The 18,676-nt window shown below is 38.0% G+C and overlaps 1 protein-coding gene across 1 annotated transcript; it reads right to left on the bottom strand.

Annotated features, from left to right (window-relative positions):
- Positions 1 to 1,152: 1,152 nt before the first annotated feature.
- Positions 1,153 to 15,689, bottom strand: LOC143849836 (linoleate 13S-lipoxygenase 2-1, chloroplastic-like). Its single transcript, XM_077359092.1, has 10 exons — positions 15,226 to 15,689; positions 12,614 to 12,888; positions 11,312 to 11,549; positions 6,310 to 6,627; positions 6,139 to 6,224; positions 4,901 to 5,011; positions 4,388 to 4,689; positions 3,176 to 3,442; positions 1,973 to 2,314; positions 1,153 to 1,666 (listed from the first exon to the last, which is right to left on the bottom strand). The coding sequence occupies exons 1-10, from the start codon at positions 15,575 to 15,577 to the stop codon at positions 1,249 to 1,251; spliced, it is 2,709 nt and encodes a 902-aa protein (XP_077215207.1). The 5' UTR covers positions 15,578 to 15,689; the 3' UTR covers positions 1,153 to 1,248.
- Positions 15,690 to 18,676: the final 2,987 nt, after the last annotated feature.

Raw genomic sequence — 18,676 nt, 5'->3', positions numbered from 1 at the left:
GAAGTTAGAGTTTATTTAGGATTCTTCTTTATGTTGGCGATAGAAAATCTATAAAAGGCCATCCATTGTAATTGTTTTTAGATATCTTATTGTGAATAAAATTTTAGTTGCCTTTATTTGCGTCCCAACGTGATAGCCACCCGCTGTTATCATTGAAAACAAGTCCACTGCTACTTGTTGTCGCCTTTCGCAAGCCATCTGCTGCTTGCTTATCATTGTTGCCGCTCACCGTAGAAGAACAAGCAATCCGTTCCTTGTTTAGAGAAGAGGCAGCCATATTTTGCTTGCCTCTATCGATTTACAAGTTATGTTTTACACTTTCCCTTTGGCTGCCACTACCCCTAGTCGTTGTCTTGTTTTGACAGACCATAGAACCTTTAGCCTTGCAGCCAATGGAACCACCGACCATCAATTCCATCCTTCAATTCCACCCTTCAACTGACAAGTGACAACCCATCTACCCACATATTTCAATCAACCACCTACATTCAAGCCTAAATTCCTCTGAAAACCTGTCCCTATTTTAGGCCATAATCCTCTGGCCATAAAAAAAAATAAGAAATATATATTTCCGTTGTTTTTTTATTGCGCTCGCTACCTACCTGTGTATTTCAAATCCAAGCTTCCCCATGAGTAAGCGGACATGAAGAGGTATGGGTGTCTTCTATAGTTCTAGTTGCGTTAAATAATTGGCTATCCCCTATCCTAACGTTATGATTGTTCCAGTGGGGTTATTCCCCTCTATTTTCCGTTCTCGTGGGGGTAAGTAGCTTCCCTTCTCCCACGACATTTACCCCAAATGTTGTGATTTGACTTAGTCATCTTCAATCTAATAATTGAAAGGCTATTGATGTTGGCACTAACATATTTTAATAATCGCAAAAACTCAGCTTGTCTTTTATTTTTTAATTGGCTTCATAGAGCACTTTAGAAACTGTCATAACCTTTTTACAGCTGATTACATAATAAAAGACAAGATATTAGTGCAATTATCAAAACATAGTTGTGCCCACTATTAGTTAGTTGATGTAACTAACCAAAGTGGCTACAATAAGAACGGTTGTGTACCATTAATTGTGTAACTTTCGATGTTTATTTTAATGAAAGATTTAACCAGAGGCAAAATTAACAGAGCAACATTAATTCCTACCATGAGTCGTCTTATTTGGCATTTAATATCTTATTAAAAAGGACATGCTATACTCAACATGAAAAAGATTACCAAAAAAGGGGCAATAAGAACTACTTTCAAATGGAGATGCTGTTAGGAACACCCATTCCTGTGACCCCAGGTACAGAGAAGGGTTTAAGAAGCTCGTACGGGACAATACCAGCACCACTTCTATTTTTCAGAGTTGGATCCGCATTCCTCCCATCTATGATCCCTTCAATCTCCTTTAATCTCCCACTAAACTGTTCGAATGCCGCGTTTATAATTGGTTCCTCCACCCAAGCCCGCTCTGGCACGTCTCCTAAATACTCCTCGTCGGGGTTATGGTTCGATAACACGTCCAAGATTGCCATCACTGTGGTGGCCTGAATTTGGCTAGGCAAAAGCTCTAGTAGTGTAGATTCTGGCCAATCCAGAAAGCGTGCGAATTCTTGGCTTGACTCATCTTCTATTGGCATGTTCTTTCGAGCAATCGTGGGCCGGTTGGGGAAGTACCTGTTCAAGTATAAATGATTAAATAACACCAACTCTAACAGCTTAAGCTTTTTTGAGTAATTGGTCGATTCACATGGCATTTACACACGGGTGTTAAGTATAAATGATTACATCGGAAACATAATTTTCCACAAGTTTCCATTGAAAAAGTCTTAAAACACATGTAAAAATTTCAAAACATTCTCAAAACGTGTGTAAAATTATGTTTCCAATGCACCTTAATTAATCATTGCCCTACCAAAATCCATGATTAAGTAACAACTTTAATATCTTAAGCTTTTGGAGTAATTGGTTGATTCACATTACGCTGCAAATTGATATTGGCCGAAGTTGACGGCGGCGTGGTGGCCGGAAGCAACCCAAATGATAGTTGTAAGGATTTGGATTAGATCGTCAGTGGTTTTCAAGACCGGCCACCATGGTTCGTCTTTCTTGTCCTCATGGCCTTTAGTTCGGATTTCAGTCCACCATGATTGGAGTTCAGAGTCTGATGAAACGCCGTTTGGATCAGGATAGTAGTGAGTTACATAGTCGGTGATCCATTGCTTGAGGGCTGACCAGATGAGGAGGCCATCCTTGGCATAAGGGTAGTCCTCAATCGTCAATTTTAGGCCTTCGGCGGCCGTTGGATCCTCAACCGCCATGCCCCTATTATTTTGGAACATGAAAGTAGCTTTAGTTAGCTAAGATATTGAAAAGGAAAACACTTCCAAAGATTGTGGTTTATTTTATACATTCCCACCTCGAGCTTTGGGTGTTTTTCATTGAAGTAGTATGCTATTTGAATGAGTTTTCTTTTTGATTAATTTATTTTAGGTAAATTTACAAAAGAATTGCTTTGAATATCTGAAATGATAGGTGAATGACACTATTATTTGATTTAATATACGTGCCCCTAAAAGAAAGTTTTGCCCTCTTCTTCTTTTCACTTTTTTTCTTCTTTTCAAAATTTTTCTTCTTTTCCATCTCCGTCACCGCGCTGCAACTTAGAAGATGAAGAAGAGGAAGAGGAAGAAGAAGAGGAAGAATCAAAAAAAGGAAGAGGAGCCATTAGAAAATAGAGGAAGAGGAAGGAATAAAAAAAGGAAGAAGAAGAGGAAGATGAAGAGGAAGATGAAGAAGAAAAGACGGAAGGAGAAGGAAAAAGAAAAATGAAAGCAGGAAAAAATGGAATACGCTAGAAAAAAAAATGGAAGGTGCCGGAGAAAATTGTGGATGGATCAGTCTGCAATATTCACAGCAATAGTATGATGAAAATTGTATGTTTAGAAAAAATTGTTTGGAGAAAATGAAGAAAATACTAAGGTATTTTCATCATAATTTGATTAGGATTAGTGTTTGTCCTATTTATATAAGATTATTGATTTATTTCAATCTTTAAATATCTTGTACTTTTAGCAATACCATATTTTGAGATTATATAAAGGAAAAATTCCCCTCTAATGTTAATGTACTAGTTCTGCTAATGTAACTGAACAATCAACAACTCAAGATTATACATGGGATTACCTTTTAATCAGGTCAGCTGGTAGTGCCTCCGTGTCGAATCTCCACAACTGGTCATAGGCGTCAGAGCTTATTTCGATGGAGTACTTCCTTGGAGAGAAGCTGCTCTCTATGATTCCATTCGCGTTGATGAGAAAATCCCGTGCGAGTGCATTGATCTCCATTGTGTACCGGAGATGGGGGTGTAAAAGTCTATAAATTGGGTGCATCACACTTAATTGCCGATTTGTTGCAATTACGTAAGGCTCTGTGCAGCAATGTGTTCTTAGCCTGCAAAAGCATAGATCACATTCTTATAGCTAGATTTGAAACATAGTGATGAGAGAACTTCGATGTTTCACCAGTTAAGTTTGATTATAAAAGATTAATCTTTTTTGGCAAAGTCAATCTCAACAGTGTTTTTAATAGAAATGTAGTGTTTTAACATGACGAATCAAACAAAATGCCTAGAGAAACATAATTTTTCTCAACTTTAGATCTTTTGAATCCCGGCTAACTTTGGGGGGTGGAAATAGGCTTAATGAATGTTGGAATGAGACCAACTGGATGGAAGGAGAAGATGCATGTGACTCAAGAGAATAAAATTGTTCTCTTAAGAGCAAAAGCACAAAGAATGAAGCCTAAGATGTTACACTAGTCAACAGGCTTACATGGGAAAATGGAGATTTAACATTTCTTAACTATAAATAGCTTCCCTAAGCTGCCACGAAAACACTAACAAATGTAAAACATAAGTAAAGTAGATGACTAGCACAATTCCAAAACAAAACCTAAGGCCCACGAACATAAACCCACAAGAGAGTAAATTTCCCATGCAGTCAAGTCAATGTGACAAGTCTCAATTTAGTTGGTCCTAAAGTATCAAAGTTCCAATGCATCAACATTCAATGGGTGCATGGCTAGCTCCATGCATGTAGCAAGTTTCAAGATAGTCAAATTGTCAAGCTTAGATTTCCAACAATGAAACGAAAGGTAGGTGGATTCTTATAAGAACTTCGATGTTTCACCATTTAACTTTGAGATCAATCCTTTGGTGGCATAGAGCCATAGACAATCTCAATATTATTTTAATAGAAATATAGTGTTTTCTCACGACGAACCCAACAAAATGCTTAAAGAAATACAAGCTTATTTAATGTCTGATCTTTCGAATTCTTACTAACTTGGGGGCAACAAAAAAAGGGCTAATGAAATGAAAGGAGGGTGAATTCTTACCAGTGGCTGATAAGCTGGTGATAGCCAGAGCAATGAGCACAGACATGAACCTTAGCGAGCTTCCAGAGCCAGGCGTTGGTGGCATCCCAGCCAGGAGTGAAGACTCTCTTCCATTGGGGTTTGGTTGGAGAAGGGGGGCGAGTAAGCTCAATCGCAATGGGCATCAGAGTGTCCTCATGGGAAAGAAAAAAGAGCGTGCGTGACCCATACAGTGTGGTGTCTTCTAGCTCTCTTACTTTGTTCACATGTGGTAAAAACAAATCATGATAATCTAAAATGAACAGCTTTTTCTGCTTTATGGCCTGCAAAAAATAAGTGGGGTTAGAGAGATGATTCCTTCTCTGTAGCTCTTCAACATATCTAATACCATCTCAGCATCACCCTATTATTTGTATATGAACTAATGAGATGAAAAACGTGGGTGGTCATACCACTTCCCCTGAGAGAACCCTCTGTGTTCTGAACTTTGATAAAAAAAAAAATTATATAAGAGCATGTTGTTTTCTTCCTTACCTCTTCCACTGTCATAACCGATTTTATTTCTCGTTCGATAATTTCTTTCGTGATTGCAGACTCCGGTGGGCCATAGATCTCAGGATCGAGTTTGCTCGACAATGGGAATTCCTGCACAAATTTCAATTTAAATTGCATAATTGAAGCAATTTAATTAACATGGGAATTGAGCCTTTAGCTCAAATGGTTAGTCTTTGTATCTCAATCTAGAGGTCTTAGGTTCAATCCCAGCATAACTGCCTCTCTTTTTGCTTTTTGAGCTGGTAATTTTTAATATCATGGAGTTGTTGGGTTTTAAACTCAGGACCTGCCATATGTATGAGGCAATTGCTGCAACCAAGTACTCCAAAAGCTTAAGCTGTTAGTGTTGATGTTATTTAATCATTATAAACACTTCCAAAACAGGATTTTGTTTTGAAAATAAAGATGAAAGTCAAACAATTTGCATTAGAGGGGAGCTCACTTTGTCGTCTTGCACATCAGCGCACATCAGCGCATGTATCGGATTTTTTCTGTATTTCCCAAACGAAATCCCATTTTGCTAGCAGTTATACTTCAATATCCTCGACGTTAATATACTTATGTATATTAAACGAGGTATGCTAAACTCAAGGGCACCCTTGCAAAAATCAGCTGATCAAAGGGTGCTCCCATTGGCTGCATGTCACCAAAGTGCATTATATGAAAGGATGCCCCTGAGTTTAAGATTAAATGCACTTTGGTGACGTGCCGTCAATCGGGGTACCCTTTCAGCTGATTGTTGCAAGGGTGCCCCCTGAGTTAGGAATTCCTTGTATTAAACACCTCACACATAGGATCCCATGCATGCATGCATGCTTCTATGTAATATGTTCTTACCGTAACCAATTTGATAGAGAACGCATGGCGTTGAACAGTGGGGAAGCCAGGATTTACACATAAGGGGGGCAAGCTTATACATAGGGGGCAGCTCAAATTTTAAAGGGGGCTAGGCTCAATTGGGTTGGGCCTATTAAGGACTTTGGCCTAATTAAGTTGGGCCTTATGCGACATGTAGCTCCGCCCCTGGTGTTGAACAAGTATTTTATTTTTTATTTTCTATATTTCGTCATTTTAACAAGTATTTTATTTTTTATTTTCTATATTTTCGTCATTTTATTTGTTGCATATTTTTAAAGCATCAAATCTTGGTCTTTTGGCATGATTTTAGAAAGGTTTTTTCTGCATGTAAGCTTCTAGGTTTCAATATATGTTCTTACCGTAACCAATTGAATGGCCATAGGGTTGATGCCTGCAAGAGTCTGACGAGCGAACTCCTCGTCTCTAATCCAAGAGAATATGTCTCCTATGGAGAAAAAGTAAGGAAAAAATGGATAAGAGAGAGGTATCATTCAAAAAAAGATTGAGAGAGATATTGATCTTATTCTTACTTTTAATCATTTTGGGGGTCTCAAAGAGTAAGAGGTCATCTTCACCATCTTTAATAGCCTTAACAAGCCTTGGGAGGAGGAGCTGAAAGAACCCAGCCTTTTTAGGGGGTGGTAAGGTCAGACCTGCATTAAAGAGGTCGTCTATGTTCTTGAAAAGAGGGAATCCGAGCTTCGTATCCACTAAAGCTGTCTCAATGGAAGGAACTAAAGCATGCAATACTGATTTCAATGTCTTTGCTGAGAAGGTCACATCCTTCACCTCCGAGAATGCTTCATCTCTTGGCACATAGGTCGACCCACTTTTTTCCGATAAAGGATCTGAGTCATGCACACACTATAAACAACATTAATTTCTCAAAGATAGATTTAGGACATTCTATTTGCGTCTGGGAAATGATATTTCCACCCCTTCTCCCAAAATTCCACCCGTTTTGTTTGTCTTTTACTGAAAGTAAAGTGATGTTTGTGAAATGACAAACAAAAGGTGGGAGCGCAACTTGGGTCGGGTCCAACCCGAACAATGGGTTTAACTCGATTTCTACCGGGGTTAGGTTGGCCTTCTGTTGAGTTGGGTTGGGAAAAGCCAATCCGATTTAATTATGGATTGGGTTAGTGTTGAGGCACATCATCATAAGAAGGATAGATACACGAGCTTGGTATGAGGGGATGCTTTCTATTTATAAAAGATTACAACAATTTCTTGTTATAAGAGATTACAAGAGAGAGAGAGAGAGAAGGCAGAGGTTATCTCTTTAGGAGATGCAAAAGAACATGTAAAATTCAAAATTCAAAATTTTATTGAGACCCCACTGCAACTTCGAACCCAATATATATATATATATATATATATATATATAGAGAGAGAGAGAGAGAGGAAAGTGTCTCTAGTCTCTCCCCTAGATAAGCTTATCTACTCCTCCCTTTAAAAAAACACAGTGGGCCCACGCTGTTTGGATGATCCAAAGCATTCATTTGATAGGTCCTAACATAGATAGGGTGTGCCCAAAAAATCAGCACCAAAGGGTCATCCTAGAACTTCGTTTTGTGGGGCCTTGTGGTACCCAGAATGGACACATATAAACGTCCACGTTTATATGCGTCCATTTTATATATATATATATATATATATATATATATATATATATATATATATATATAGAGAGAGAGAGAGAGAGAGAGAGAGGAAAGGGTTCCTGCTAACGTTAGCAGCTAGCTTAGCTGCTAACGTTAGTGTAAAACAAGGGTGGGCCACATTGTTGGGCTGTTCCTAAGCATTCATTTGAAAGGCCGCATCATAGATGGAGTGTGTACCAAAAATCAGCTTTAAATGGACAAAGGAGTAGAAAAGGAAACATTTATTTGAATTTTCTTCCAAAATTCTAATAGAATTACACATCACTTTTTTTTGCTTTTGTTAACAAAGGAGTATAAAATGAAACATTTATTTGAATTTCTTCCAAAATTCTAATAGAATTATACATCACTTTTTTTTGCTTTTGTTAACAAAAGCCCCCATTAAAGCTCCATATTTCCAATCATACCCCTTCACAATACCTATTTTACCATGCTTTATCAATTTTTTATTATATATTTTGTCCACAAAGTCAACATGGTGGCCTTTTTTCTTTGCAAGATTACGGATTTGGTGCATATGTTACATAATATTACGTATTTTTGTGAACATATTACATAATACTACGGATTCATGACATCTTTCAAAATATTGACGAACCCGATTATTTTTTAACACAGAACGCGTGCGTTTGGTACATAATACTACGGATTTCGGCCACCTGTCAAAATATTCTGGATCCCACTATATCTATATAGCAAGAGAGAAAAGGGAATAATTTTTTGATTTATTTTAAAATTCTGTCAATTTAACACATCAGCATGTTGGTTTTTTACTGTTTAATGCCCTTGCCATATGTATGTCTAAACTAACTATGTGAGGGTAAAAAAGTCATTTTATTATTTGCCCCCTACTTTTTTAATATGAATGTGTCACAAAAGTCAACATTGGCAACCTTTCTATATGCAAAATTATGAAAAGTTTGTAGTAATTACATGATATTACGAATTCCGGTCACCTTAAAAAATATTGACGAATTCCGGGCACCTTAAGAGGCACAACAATTATGGAAATCTTTATAGATTGGAGGGCTAGGATCATCCTATGGAAATGATTTTACAGGCACAACCTATTTATGTTGTGTTCCATCACATGGACGGTTTGGATCAACCTATGATGTGGTCTGTACAGTTCTTTGTCGGCCCGTGCATCGCACGGGGTCTTTTACTAGTGGGGGTGTGTGTGTGTGTGTGTGTGTATATATATATATATATATATATATATATATATATATATATATATATAAGAGAAGAGAATAATTTTTTGATTTATTTCAAAATTCTGTCAATTTAACACATCAACATGGTGGTTTTTTACTGTTTAATGCCCTTGCCATATGTATGTCCAAACTAACTATGTGAGGGTAAACAAGTCATTTTAATGTTTTCCCCCTACTTTTTTTAATATGAATGTGTCACGAAAGGCAACATTGGCAGCCTTTCTATATGCAAAATTACAGAAAGTTCGTAGTAATTACATGTTATTACGAATTCTGGACACCTTTAAAAATATTGACGAATTCTAGGCACCTTTAGAGGAACAACAATTATGGAAGCCTCTATAGATTGGAGGGCTAGGATCAGCCTATAGAAATGATTTTACGAGCACAACCTATTTATGTTGTGTTCCATCACATGGACGGTTTAGATCAACCTATGATGTGGTTCATACAGTTCTTTGTCGGCCCGTGCATCGCACGAGATTTTTTACTAATATATATATATATATATATAGCAGAAGAGAAAAGAGAATAATTTTTTGATTTATTTCAAAATTCATCCAATTTAACACATCAACATGGTGGTTTTTTACAGTTTAATGCCCTTGTCATATGTATGTCCAAACTAACTATGTGAGGGTAAACAAGTCATTTTAGTATTTTCCCCCTACTTTTTTTAATATGAATGTGTCACGAAAGTCAACATTGACAGCGTTTCTATATGCAAAATTATGGAAAGTTTGTAGTAATTACATGATATTACGAATTCAAGACACCTTTAAAAATATTGACGAATTCCAGACACCTTCAGATGAACAACAATTATAGAAACCTCTATAGATTGGAGGGCTAAGATCAGCCTATGGAAATGATTTTACAGATCCAGCCTATTTATGTTGTGTTCCATCACATGGATGGTTTGGATCAACTTATGATGTGGTCCGTACAGTTCTTTGTCGGCCCGTGCATTGCAGAGGGTTTTTTTACTAGTATATATATATATATATATATATATATATATATATATATATATATATATGAGAAAACTGTTGGTGAGCTTAAGCGCACCACTTTTTTGGTGCGCTTAAGTTGTTATAACGCCCACATTGGTGTGCTTAAGCGGGGCCCAACGGGACCCAAACATTTAAACGAATGGGAGGTGTTATATATATATATATATATATATATAGAGAGAGAGAGAGAGAGAGAGAGAGAACTGTTGGTGCGCTTAAGCGCACCATTTTTTGTGCCCTTAAGTTGTTATAACGCCTCCCATTGGTTCCTGTATGTGGAACCCAAACATTTAAATGAATGAGAGGCGTTATAACCACTTAAGCACACCAACACTTTTCTCATATATATATATATATATATATATATATATATATATATATATATATATATATATGAGAAAACGGTTCCTACACACATGTGTAGATAAGTTATCTACACACTAGCTTAAAATACAGTGGGGGCCACATTATTTGGGTGATCCAAATCATTCATTTTTAAGGTCCTCACATAGATAGGGTGTCCACAAAAAATCAGATCCATAGGATCATCCTAACCATTTGAACTGTGGAGGGAAAAAAATGACTAATTTGTGGAGGTTTAAAGACATCCATTTTACCTCCACAAATCGTAGGGTTGGGCTGATTTTTTGTAGACACCATATCTATGTGAGGGCCTTTAAAATGGATAGCTTGGATCACCCAAACAATGTGGGCCCGCACAGTATTTTAAGCTAGTGTGTAGAGAACTCTCTACACATATGTGTAGGAACTGTTTTCTCTCTCTCTCTCTCTCTCTCTCTCTCTCTCTCTATATATATATATATATATATATATATATATATATATATATATATAGGAAAATGATTGTGAGCTTGAAGGTCCTATAGCTTATATGAGCTTGAGGGCCCAAACACATGGGTCCCACACTTTTTGTGGTGATCCAAATCATTCATTTGCAAGGCCCCATCATAGATAGGGTGTGTACCAAAAATCAGCTCCATTGGATCATCCTAACCCCTCCAAAAGCAGAGGGCAAAAATGGGCAGATTTGTGGCAAATGGTATCTGTCCATTTTGCCCTCCACTTTTGGATGGGTTAGGATGATCCTATGGAGCTGATTTTTTTGTACACACCCTATCTAAGTAAGGGCCTTTCAAATGAATGCTTTGGATCATCCTAATAATGTGGGCCCACATGTGTTTGGGCCCTCAAGCTCATATAAGTTATATGAGCTTCAAGCTCACAATCATTTTCCTCATATATATATATATATATATATATATATATAGTTTTTTTTTTTTTTTTCTAATTTTGCCCTTGGCCAACCTAAACCGAGCTGACCCAAGGACAGAAGGGTGGCGTCAGGTTTGAGTGATTTAAAGGAGAGTTAGGTTAGGGTTGACACTCATCAACCTGATCTTCAGGTTGGGCTGGGTTAGTGTTGAGGTACCATGGATTGGGTTAGGGCTGGGCTGGCTTCAACCCAACCCGACCCTGACCAATTGACACCCTTAACAAAATGGGAGAAAATTCGGAAAAAAGGGTTTTCTCTAATGAAGACATGATCATTATTCCTCTTTAGAACATATATCCTTTTGAGTTTGCATGCATGGAAGAGGAAAGTTTATGGCATCGAACCTTTCTTCGATCTTCCCCGCCCTGTCCTACAACGCCTTGGATAAGGGTGGTCTTTGCCACCAAGAACAGGTCTCGAAAGGTCATCGCTCTTGTCAGGGTTTCCTAGATCATTGTATCTGTCATAATCGTAAATCCTCTCAAAGGTCTTGCGTTCTCCTTCTCCATTGCCTCGTAGAGTTTCCAATTCCTTCTCCCTCAGCCGCTTCAGACCACTTGGTGTCTGTGATGGCAAGTAAGACTGTTCCACACACAAATACACGTAAGTACGTAAAAATACTGTTGCTGAAATGGTTGAAAAATTGTATTTCAAAATTCAACCCATATCTTTAGGTAAAAGGTTTTTCCAGGTAAAACATTTCATCAAAAGATCTTGAAAAGTTTGGAAAAAGATACTAAGACATGAGCTTGTGTTCTTGACACCTTGTGTCAGGTTCATAAAATGGCCATGTCCACTGAAGTAGAGATATGTTGGTCAATTTGTAAAAAGATGGGGGTATTTTTGTCCAGAAAACATTGCCAATTAGTGCATTGTTTGTCGGTTGAATTAATTTAATAATTATTTTACAAGTTCGTGGGTGGTTGCTATTAAAAAGATAGTGGTATTTTTATCCAAAAATATTGCCAGTTAATGCATTTTTTGCCAGTGGAAATTCATTTGGGATCATAGAGAAAATCCTTTATCTCTAAGCTCTCTTTATTTTAAGGCTACTGATATTCCCACTACCATGTTTTGATATAACCAAACTCACCTTGTCTTTTTTACTTAACCAGTAATCAAATGCTAATACAATTCCCAAAACTCTCACTAGCCAGTTGTTTTTTAAAAAACAGGGTGAGTTCATCCCATTTTCAAAACATGGTAGTGATATTAGTCAATTTTAATAATTGCTTTACAAGTTTGTTGGTGGTTGCTATTAAAAACCAATTTCTTATTAATCTTTTTCTTTAATTAGTTTTAGGTGTTTATTTCTTAGTAGGTGCTATTGAACAGCTGTGTTAAACAACCAATTACTCTTAAAGCTTAACCTGTCAGAGTTAGTGTTCTTTAATCATTTATATATACTTCAACACTCCCCCTCAAGCGTGGCCCCTTTTTTTTGGGTTCATCGTACTCATGGATTTTTTACAACTCTATAAGTTGTTGGGTTTGGAGCCCAATACCTGCCCTGAGGCAATTGCTGTGATACCATGATACCATGTTAAACTTTTATCATTTATACTTCAATAAGTTGCAACTACAATAAAATAGAGCTTCTTCCTGCAAATATGCTAAGTGATGAGAGAGAGAGAGAGAGAGCAGACCTTGCTACCAAAGAAGACCCTCTTCTCTGGACTAGCGGTCTTGGAATGAACCCATGAATTGCATGTAAAATGAAGAGGTCCGTTGGGAAATCCGGAGAGAACAATGTCTTTAAAGTACATCTCCTTGTGGTGCTCATTTGTTACAAAAATACCTCCAATTTCACCAAAATTCTTCTCAACCTCGAAATCAGCCTCATATTTCACCTCGTCATTCGAATGACTCAACTTTGACCTATGTGCCTCTGCCTTAATTGTATTCTTCTCCAATCCAGTTCCTTCAAAATAAATAAATAAAACTAATTTTGTCTAGACCATGAAATCAAATTGCAGATTAGGAGTTCAACAGTAATATTGTTTTTCAAATAGTTATGTATAGTGCAAGAGGGAGCACAATTTGCACAATTTAATGATTAGAAGCATAAATACCATAATAATAATTTGGCCTAAGAAGAATGAGTTCAAATTGAACAGGGATGGTGCTTCCAAAGGCAATCCTGGTTTTGTGGTGGAGGATTTATAAGAAACCATAAATGTGAGATTTTATTTGCTTTTTCTCACTTTTATGATAATGGCACTAACTTGTAGGCAGAGACTAGAAGTATGTTGGATGAGCTGAGGTACTGTAAAGTATTTGGCCTATCTAACATTTGGCTGGAAGCAGACAATTAAACCTCGATTGATAAGGTTGTTGACAAGAAGGAATCCCCATGGTCCATTAAATATTATTGACAGGAACTTCAATCTTTGGTTATAGAGTTGAGGCCAAAAGGACCACCTTAAGATGCGGCTCTTTGGGCATTCTAGGTATATATGTCCCCCTCTTCTACTTTTTTTATTCCCTCCCATGGTCACTCGTCTGAGTTGACTCGTATTTGACTCACTTTTCGAGTTGAGTTTTCATTTGAACTATGTGGGTGGTGGCTAGTCTAGGTACAAATTGCTATCCAACCATCACTGTTATGGTTGTACAAGATTCAGCCTCGGTACCCACATTTGCTACTCCAAATGGTCCAGAATGAATGGAGTTTGCGGTTGGGAAGACACCAAAAGCGCATCATTCGCTCCCATTAAAATGTGCTGCATCTCATCCATTTACGAAACCATTATTTGTCTTCATTTGTACACCCATATTCAAGATCTATCTGTACTACAGGTAACGACAACGTTGTCATAATCTACCTCACACACTTCATCTGTTCTTTTACCCTATTTTTTGAATGAGAAAGATGTTTTACCAAAGATTAAGAAGATTTTTCATGAGAAAGTCAGCAGAAATTTAAAAAAAAAAAAAAAACAATCATAGGTTAGAATAGTCGGACTAATGAGGCACGACGCAGCCATGTGTGCGCCGCTCCCAATAATTTTGCCCCTCAAAAAAGGGAAGTGATATTTACGCCCTTTTGATCACCAGGGACACCCAACGCCAGTGTACGTGGCAATCAAGGCCACTGGATTTTTTTTTACGTCAAGTACATGAGCCCCCTTTTAGTCATTGATACACTGGCGCTGATATTCACACATTCTCATCTTGTCTTTAATTATTTAAACAGCTGTCAAAAGGTTATTAAATTCACTAAAAAGCTTTAATAAGGCAATTAAAAAAGAATAGACAAGCTGAGTTTGAACAGTGATTAAAACATGCTAGTGTCAATATCCGTAGCCTATATTTTTATGACAAGTAGTAAAGTAACTTTTCCTGTAGCTTTGCCGTGAACTAAGATCCATCCAAACAAAGTTTCTAAGCGAAAAATTAAATAAGTTTTTGGCTGATTTCTATGCAACGTTGCATAGAAATCAGCAAGACCACCTTGTAATTCAGTGATTTTTCGAGTAGGATCTTTTTGAATTGCAAGAAAAATATTTCTTGTGAAAAATTTCTTCCTGGATAAATTATTTCATTTCCACAATTTAGAGGGAACTGATATGGTTATGACTTATTTAGAGGGTTATCATTATAAATTGAAGGTCTCTTCAAAATAAAACTTGAACTGATGCGGTTAAAGTTACTTCTTTAATTTTCATAAAAAAGCAAGAAACTCTGGAAAAGTTTTTCTTTTACGAACTTTTCCAAAGAAATCCAGCAATCCAAACATGGCCTTACTCTCCCTTATTTTGGTAGAGAACCTATCCATAACCTTTCATTTCTTGCTTAGATTTTTCCTACATATTTATTTCCCAACCAGTTCAAAAATTCTTATCCAACGGTCACTGGTAGTTCTTTTTCCTAATGATCAGGCCCTGGACCCAACATTTTCCACTTGTACGTGATCCTTTCCATTGACCCAATAGGCAACCATGAGCCCGAACTGCTGGGGTTGGTCCCATCTCATTTGGATTATCCTAGCCCTTGAATGGAAAGGGATTCTCCTAAGCGTTGATCTAACAGATATGGTGTTCGTCCAGGATGGGCTATTCAAGCTCTAATATATGTAAGATTTTAATTCCTCCATGTTAGGAGATCAACGAATCGAACGGGCGGATCGGCTTTCCCAGGAGATTTTAATTATTTTGACAAAAATTCAATGATAATAATAGTATGAAAAATCTCTGAAAAAAACTATACTGAGGAAAGAGGGGAAAGGAGCCAAAATTTTGTTCTGATAATCACTTACTTGGATCAAGCTCGCTGCTGACAAGCTCGAGAAGAAGAGATTTACCAAGCAAATCGCTTATATCATCGAGGCCACGATCCCACCCTACGTCTGTAAGGGAGCCGCCGATGGTTTTCTTAATGGTGACAACGGCGTTAACACTGACAGTCGTCCGTGCTGTGGTGGTCCCATCTAGGGGAGCATTGCTCACGGCTTCACAGCGAATGCTACCGGATTTTGGTCTCCGGTTACGGAAAATGAGTGGGGAGAGTTGGGAAATAGATGCAGGCGTCCAGTAATGGGAAGTGACGGAGCTATGGAGGAGGATGGGGGAGGGAGCAAGGGGAGATGGGTGGAACTGAGACTTCAACATTTTGGGTGTAGTAAGGGTTAGGAAATATGAGGAATGGGTTGTGCAATTTCACCTTATATAAAAGAATTCTCTCTCTCCTCTTTCTACAAAAAAAATATGTACATGAGTTTCATGAGGTATAATTGTGGTGGAATACAATTGGATATTGCTAACCTCACCTCGTATTACTTTAAGCATCTCTCTCTCTCTCTCTCGCACCCACCTTTTTTAATGAAAATCAGTACATTAAAGCATGTGATTCTTCTGAATTGGGCTGCAACTCGAGCCGGGTTTTACCCGACCCACATCGACCCAACCCGAAAACAGCCTGGGTTGGGTTCAGGTTTCTCGGGTTTCGGGTCGAGCCGGGTTGGGCATCCAAAAGTCCGCATGAATCTCGGGTTGAGCCGGGTTTGAAGGGGCCCGACCCGACCCGACCCGACCCTAGTCACATAAGTTATAGTGTTTTTTTTTTTTCTTTTGTTAGTTAAAAGTTAAAAGTGAAAACCCACGCAAGCACTGTTATAGTATGTGAGTGTAATTTCTGCTTCTATGAGTTGAGTTGAGTTGATTCAAGTGTTTGATTCAGCATTGATTGATTGTAATTACAGCATTGTTTGATTACAACATTGTTTGATTCAAGTGTAATGTGAGTGTAATTTCTGCTTCTATGAGTTGAGTTGCCTTGCCAAACAAGAGTTTTCCTTACAAAATTGTGTCAACGTGAAAAAACCCGACCCGACCCGAGATTTATCATGGGTAGGGCCGGGTTTGGGAATCATGGGTTTTCCGGAAAAAAACCCGACCGGAGATATTTCTCGGGTAGGGTTGGGTTTTCCAAAACCCGACCCGAGTTGCAACCCTACTTCTGAAACCTCTCTCTCTCTCTCTCACTCACACACACTGACACACACAAGTACACGACCTCCTTTTTTTTTTTTTTTTTTATGAAGAACAGTACATCAAGGCATGTGATACTTCTGAAACGTTCAATAGTAATGGTTATATTTTAAAAAGTTGCCAAATTACTTTAAGCGTCCACGCCTATTTCTCTTGTTTGGTAACTATATCACAATCAGTCAATCATTATCATCTTGCATAAATATAAATATAAATATAAGATGGTGTTTTATATGGTGTCAGCCCTTGAGGTCCCTTATTTTTTAGAACCACACAATTGGATGGTCCAAAGTGTCCATGCGATGGACCACAACGAAAATAGATTGTGCCCAAAAAATCAATTCTATAGGATAGGAGGACTAAGATCCTACTTTGGTTTATTTGCAAAAACAGGCTTCTAGTTTGACTATTCACAAATAGAGTCATCACATTTGAGTGAATTTTGCAAATCAGTTCATGCCATCAATTTGTGACCAAAACATGCATGTTAGATTTTTGTTACTCGTAAAAAGACCAAAATGTCCTTTTATACCTGAAAAGGGCGAGCATTACCTTGTAAAATGACCAAAATACCTGAGATGCTCAAGTATATGTTTTGATAGGGTTGGTCCCACCAAATCAACTAAAACCCATGCATTGGGTAGGGCCCACCATTTTACACCTCAACTTTTGATGGGGTGGGAGCTTAGCACAAGCAAAAAATGCTAGCACATAAAGAAATGATCTTTCCCACACCCTTTATTCAAAACGTATCATTGAGGGTCATATTTATGTCTTTTCACATATAAGGATACTGTGATCTTTTTACGAGTCAAAAAGAGTCTCGGCTATTTTGGTCACAAATTGATGGCATGACTTGATTTGGAAAATTCAATCAAATGTGATGTCTCTATTTGTAAATTATCAAACTCCATCAGATCATCCTAACCCTTCAATCTATGGACGAACCTTCAGCTGAGGGGGCCTACCTTAAACAAATTGAAACTACAAGGGTGTATTTGTCATGTTTTAAACTATAGGGGTGGAAGTGGATGTGTCAGAAACTAGAGGGGGTATAAATGTAATTATCCCTTTAACTTTTAACTAACAATAGAAAAAAATGTATATACTATAACTTATGTAACTTGGGTCGGGTCGGGTCGGGTCGGGTCGGGCCCCTTCAAACCCGGCTCGACCCGATATTCATGCGGGTTTTTGAATGTTGAACCCGACTCGACCCGAAACCCATGAAACCTGAACCCGACCTAGGCTATTTGTGGGTCGGGTCGATGCGGGTGGGGTAAAACCCGGCTCGAGTTGCAGCCCTACTTATCTGTCTGACCTGAGCTGGTCATCTTCTCGGTCGAATATAACAATATCTTCAAACCTAAAAAGGGGAGATGATATTTTCACCCCCTGCCGTACGTGCACACCCCCTTATGACGTGAAAAGTGGGCAACCAACTTTATGTCAAATCACGTTATAAGGGGGTGTGCAAGTACTGCAGGGGTGGGAAATGATATTTTCACTCCCCCTACAGTAAGCAGTCGCTACCCTTTTCAAAAAAGGTGGAAATGTTGAGATACTGTGTGGAGATACCAATTTGAATAATTTAAAATAAAAATAATTTCTAGAAGCTAGTATCTTTAATCATCAAAGCATGTGCCTCATTGCACAAGTGGCATGAGATACAAATAGTTGAACTTTTAAACGATACTTTCTTACCACATATGTTCAATACGCATCACGAGATTCTCATGGCTGATAATGATATCAGCACTTTCCCCACCCACCTCGTCTACCTCCCACTGTTTCCTTGGACCGGTGCCTATGTTTAAGTAAAATCAGGTTGGGTTCTCGTATAGGCCTACTTATGTAATTAATGATATGGACAATGGAGCAAAATTCACCACTATAAGAAGATTCCAACTCAATAATTTGTTGTTATTTAAGGAACGGATGGCAAAACAACAACAACAACAACAAATAAGTGTGGACCCGCACCCGGCCCGTAAGGGCCGGGTCCACCCGTGGGTCACCCGTATGTTAAAAGAAGTTTTGATGGACTAATGGCTGGGTTTAAAAACAATTTTTTATTGCACAGTTTTCCACCTCCAATTAAGTCCAGTAGAGAGAGAGAGAGAAAGGACTGACAAAAACAACTTTTTATTCCACAGTTTTAGCTAGGGGTGTCAACGGATCCACTTCGGGTCGGATCCACCTATGTCACAGTCACGATCC

Source organism: Tasmannia lanceolata, unplaced genomic scaffold (assembly GCF_043159265.1).
Source record: "Tasmannia lanceolata isolate RefF3 unplaced genomic scaffold, GAP_Taslan_0.1 ptg000003l, whole genome shotgun sequence".
NCBI classification, from domain to species: Eukaryota; Viridiplantae; Streptophyta; class Magnoliopsida; order Canellales; family Winteraceae; genus Tasmannia; species Tasmannia lanceolata.
This window is presented reverse-complemented; position numbering and strand designations above follow the sequence as displayed.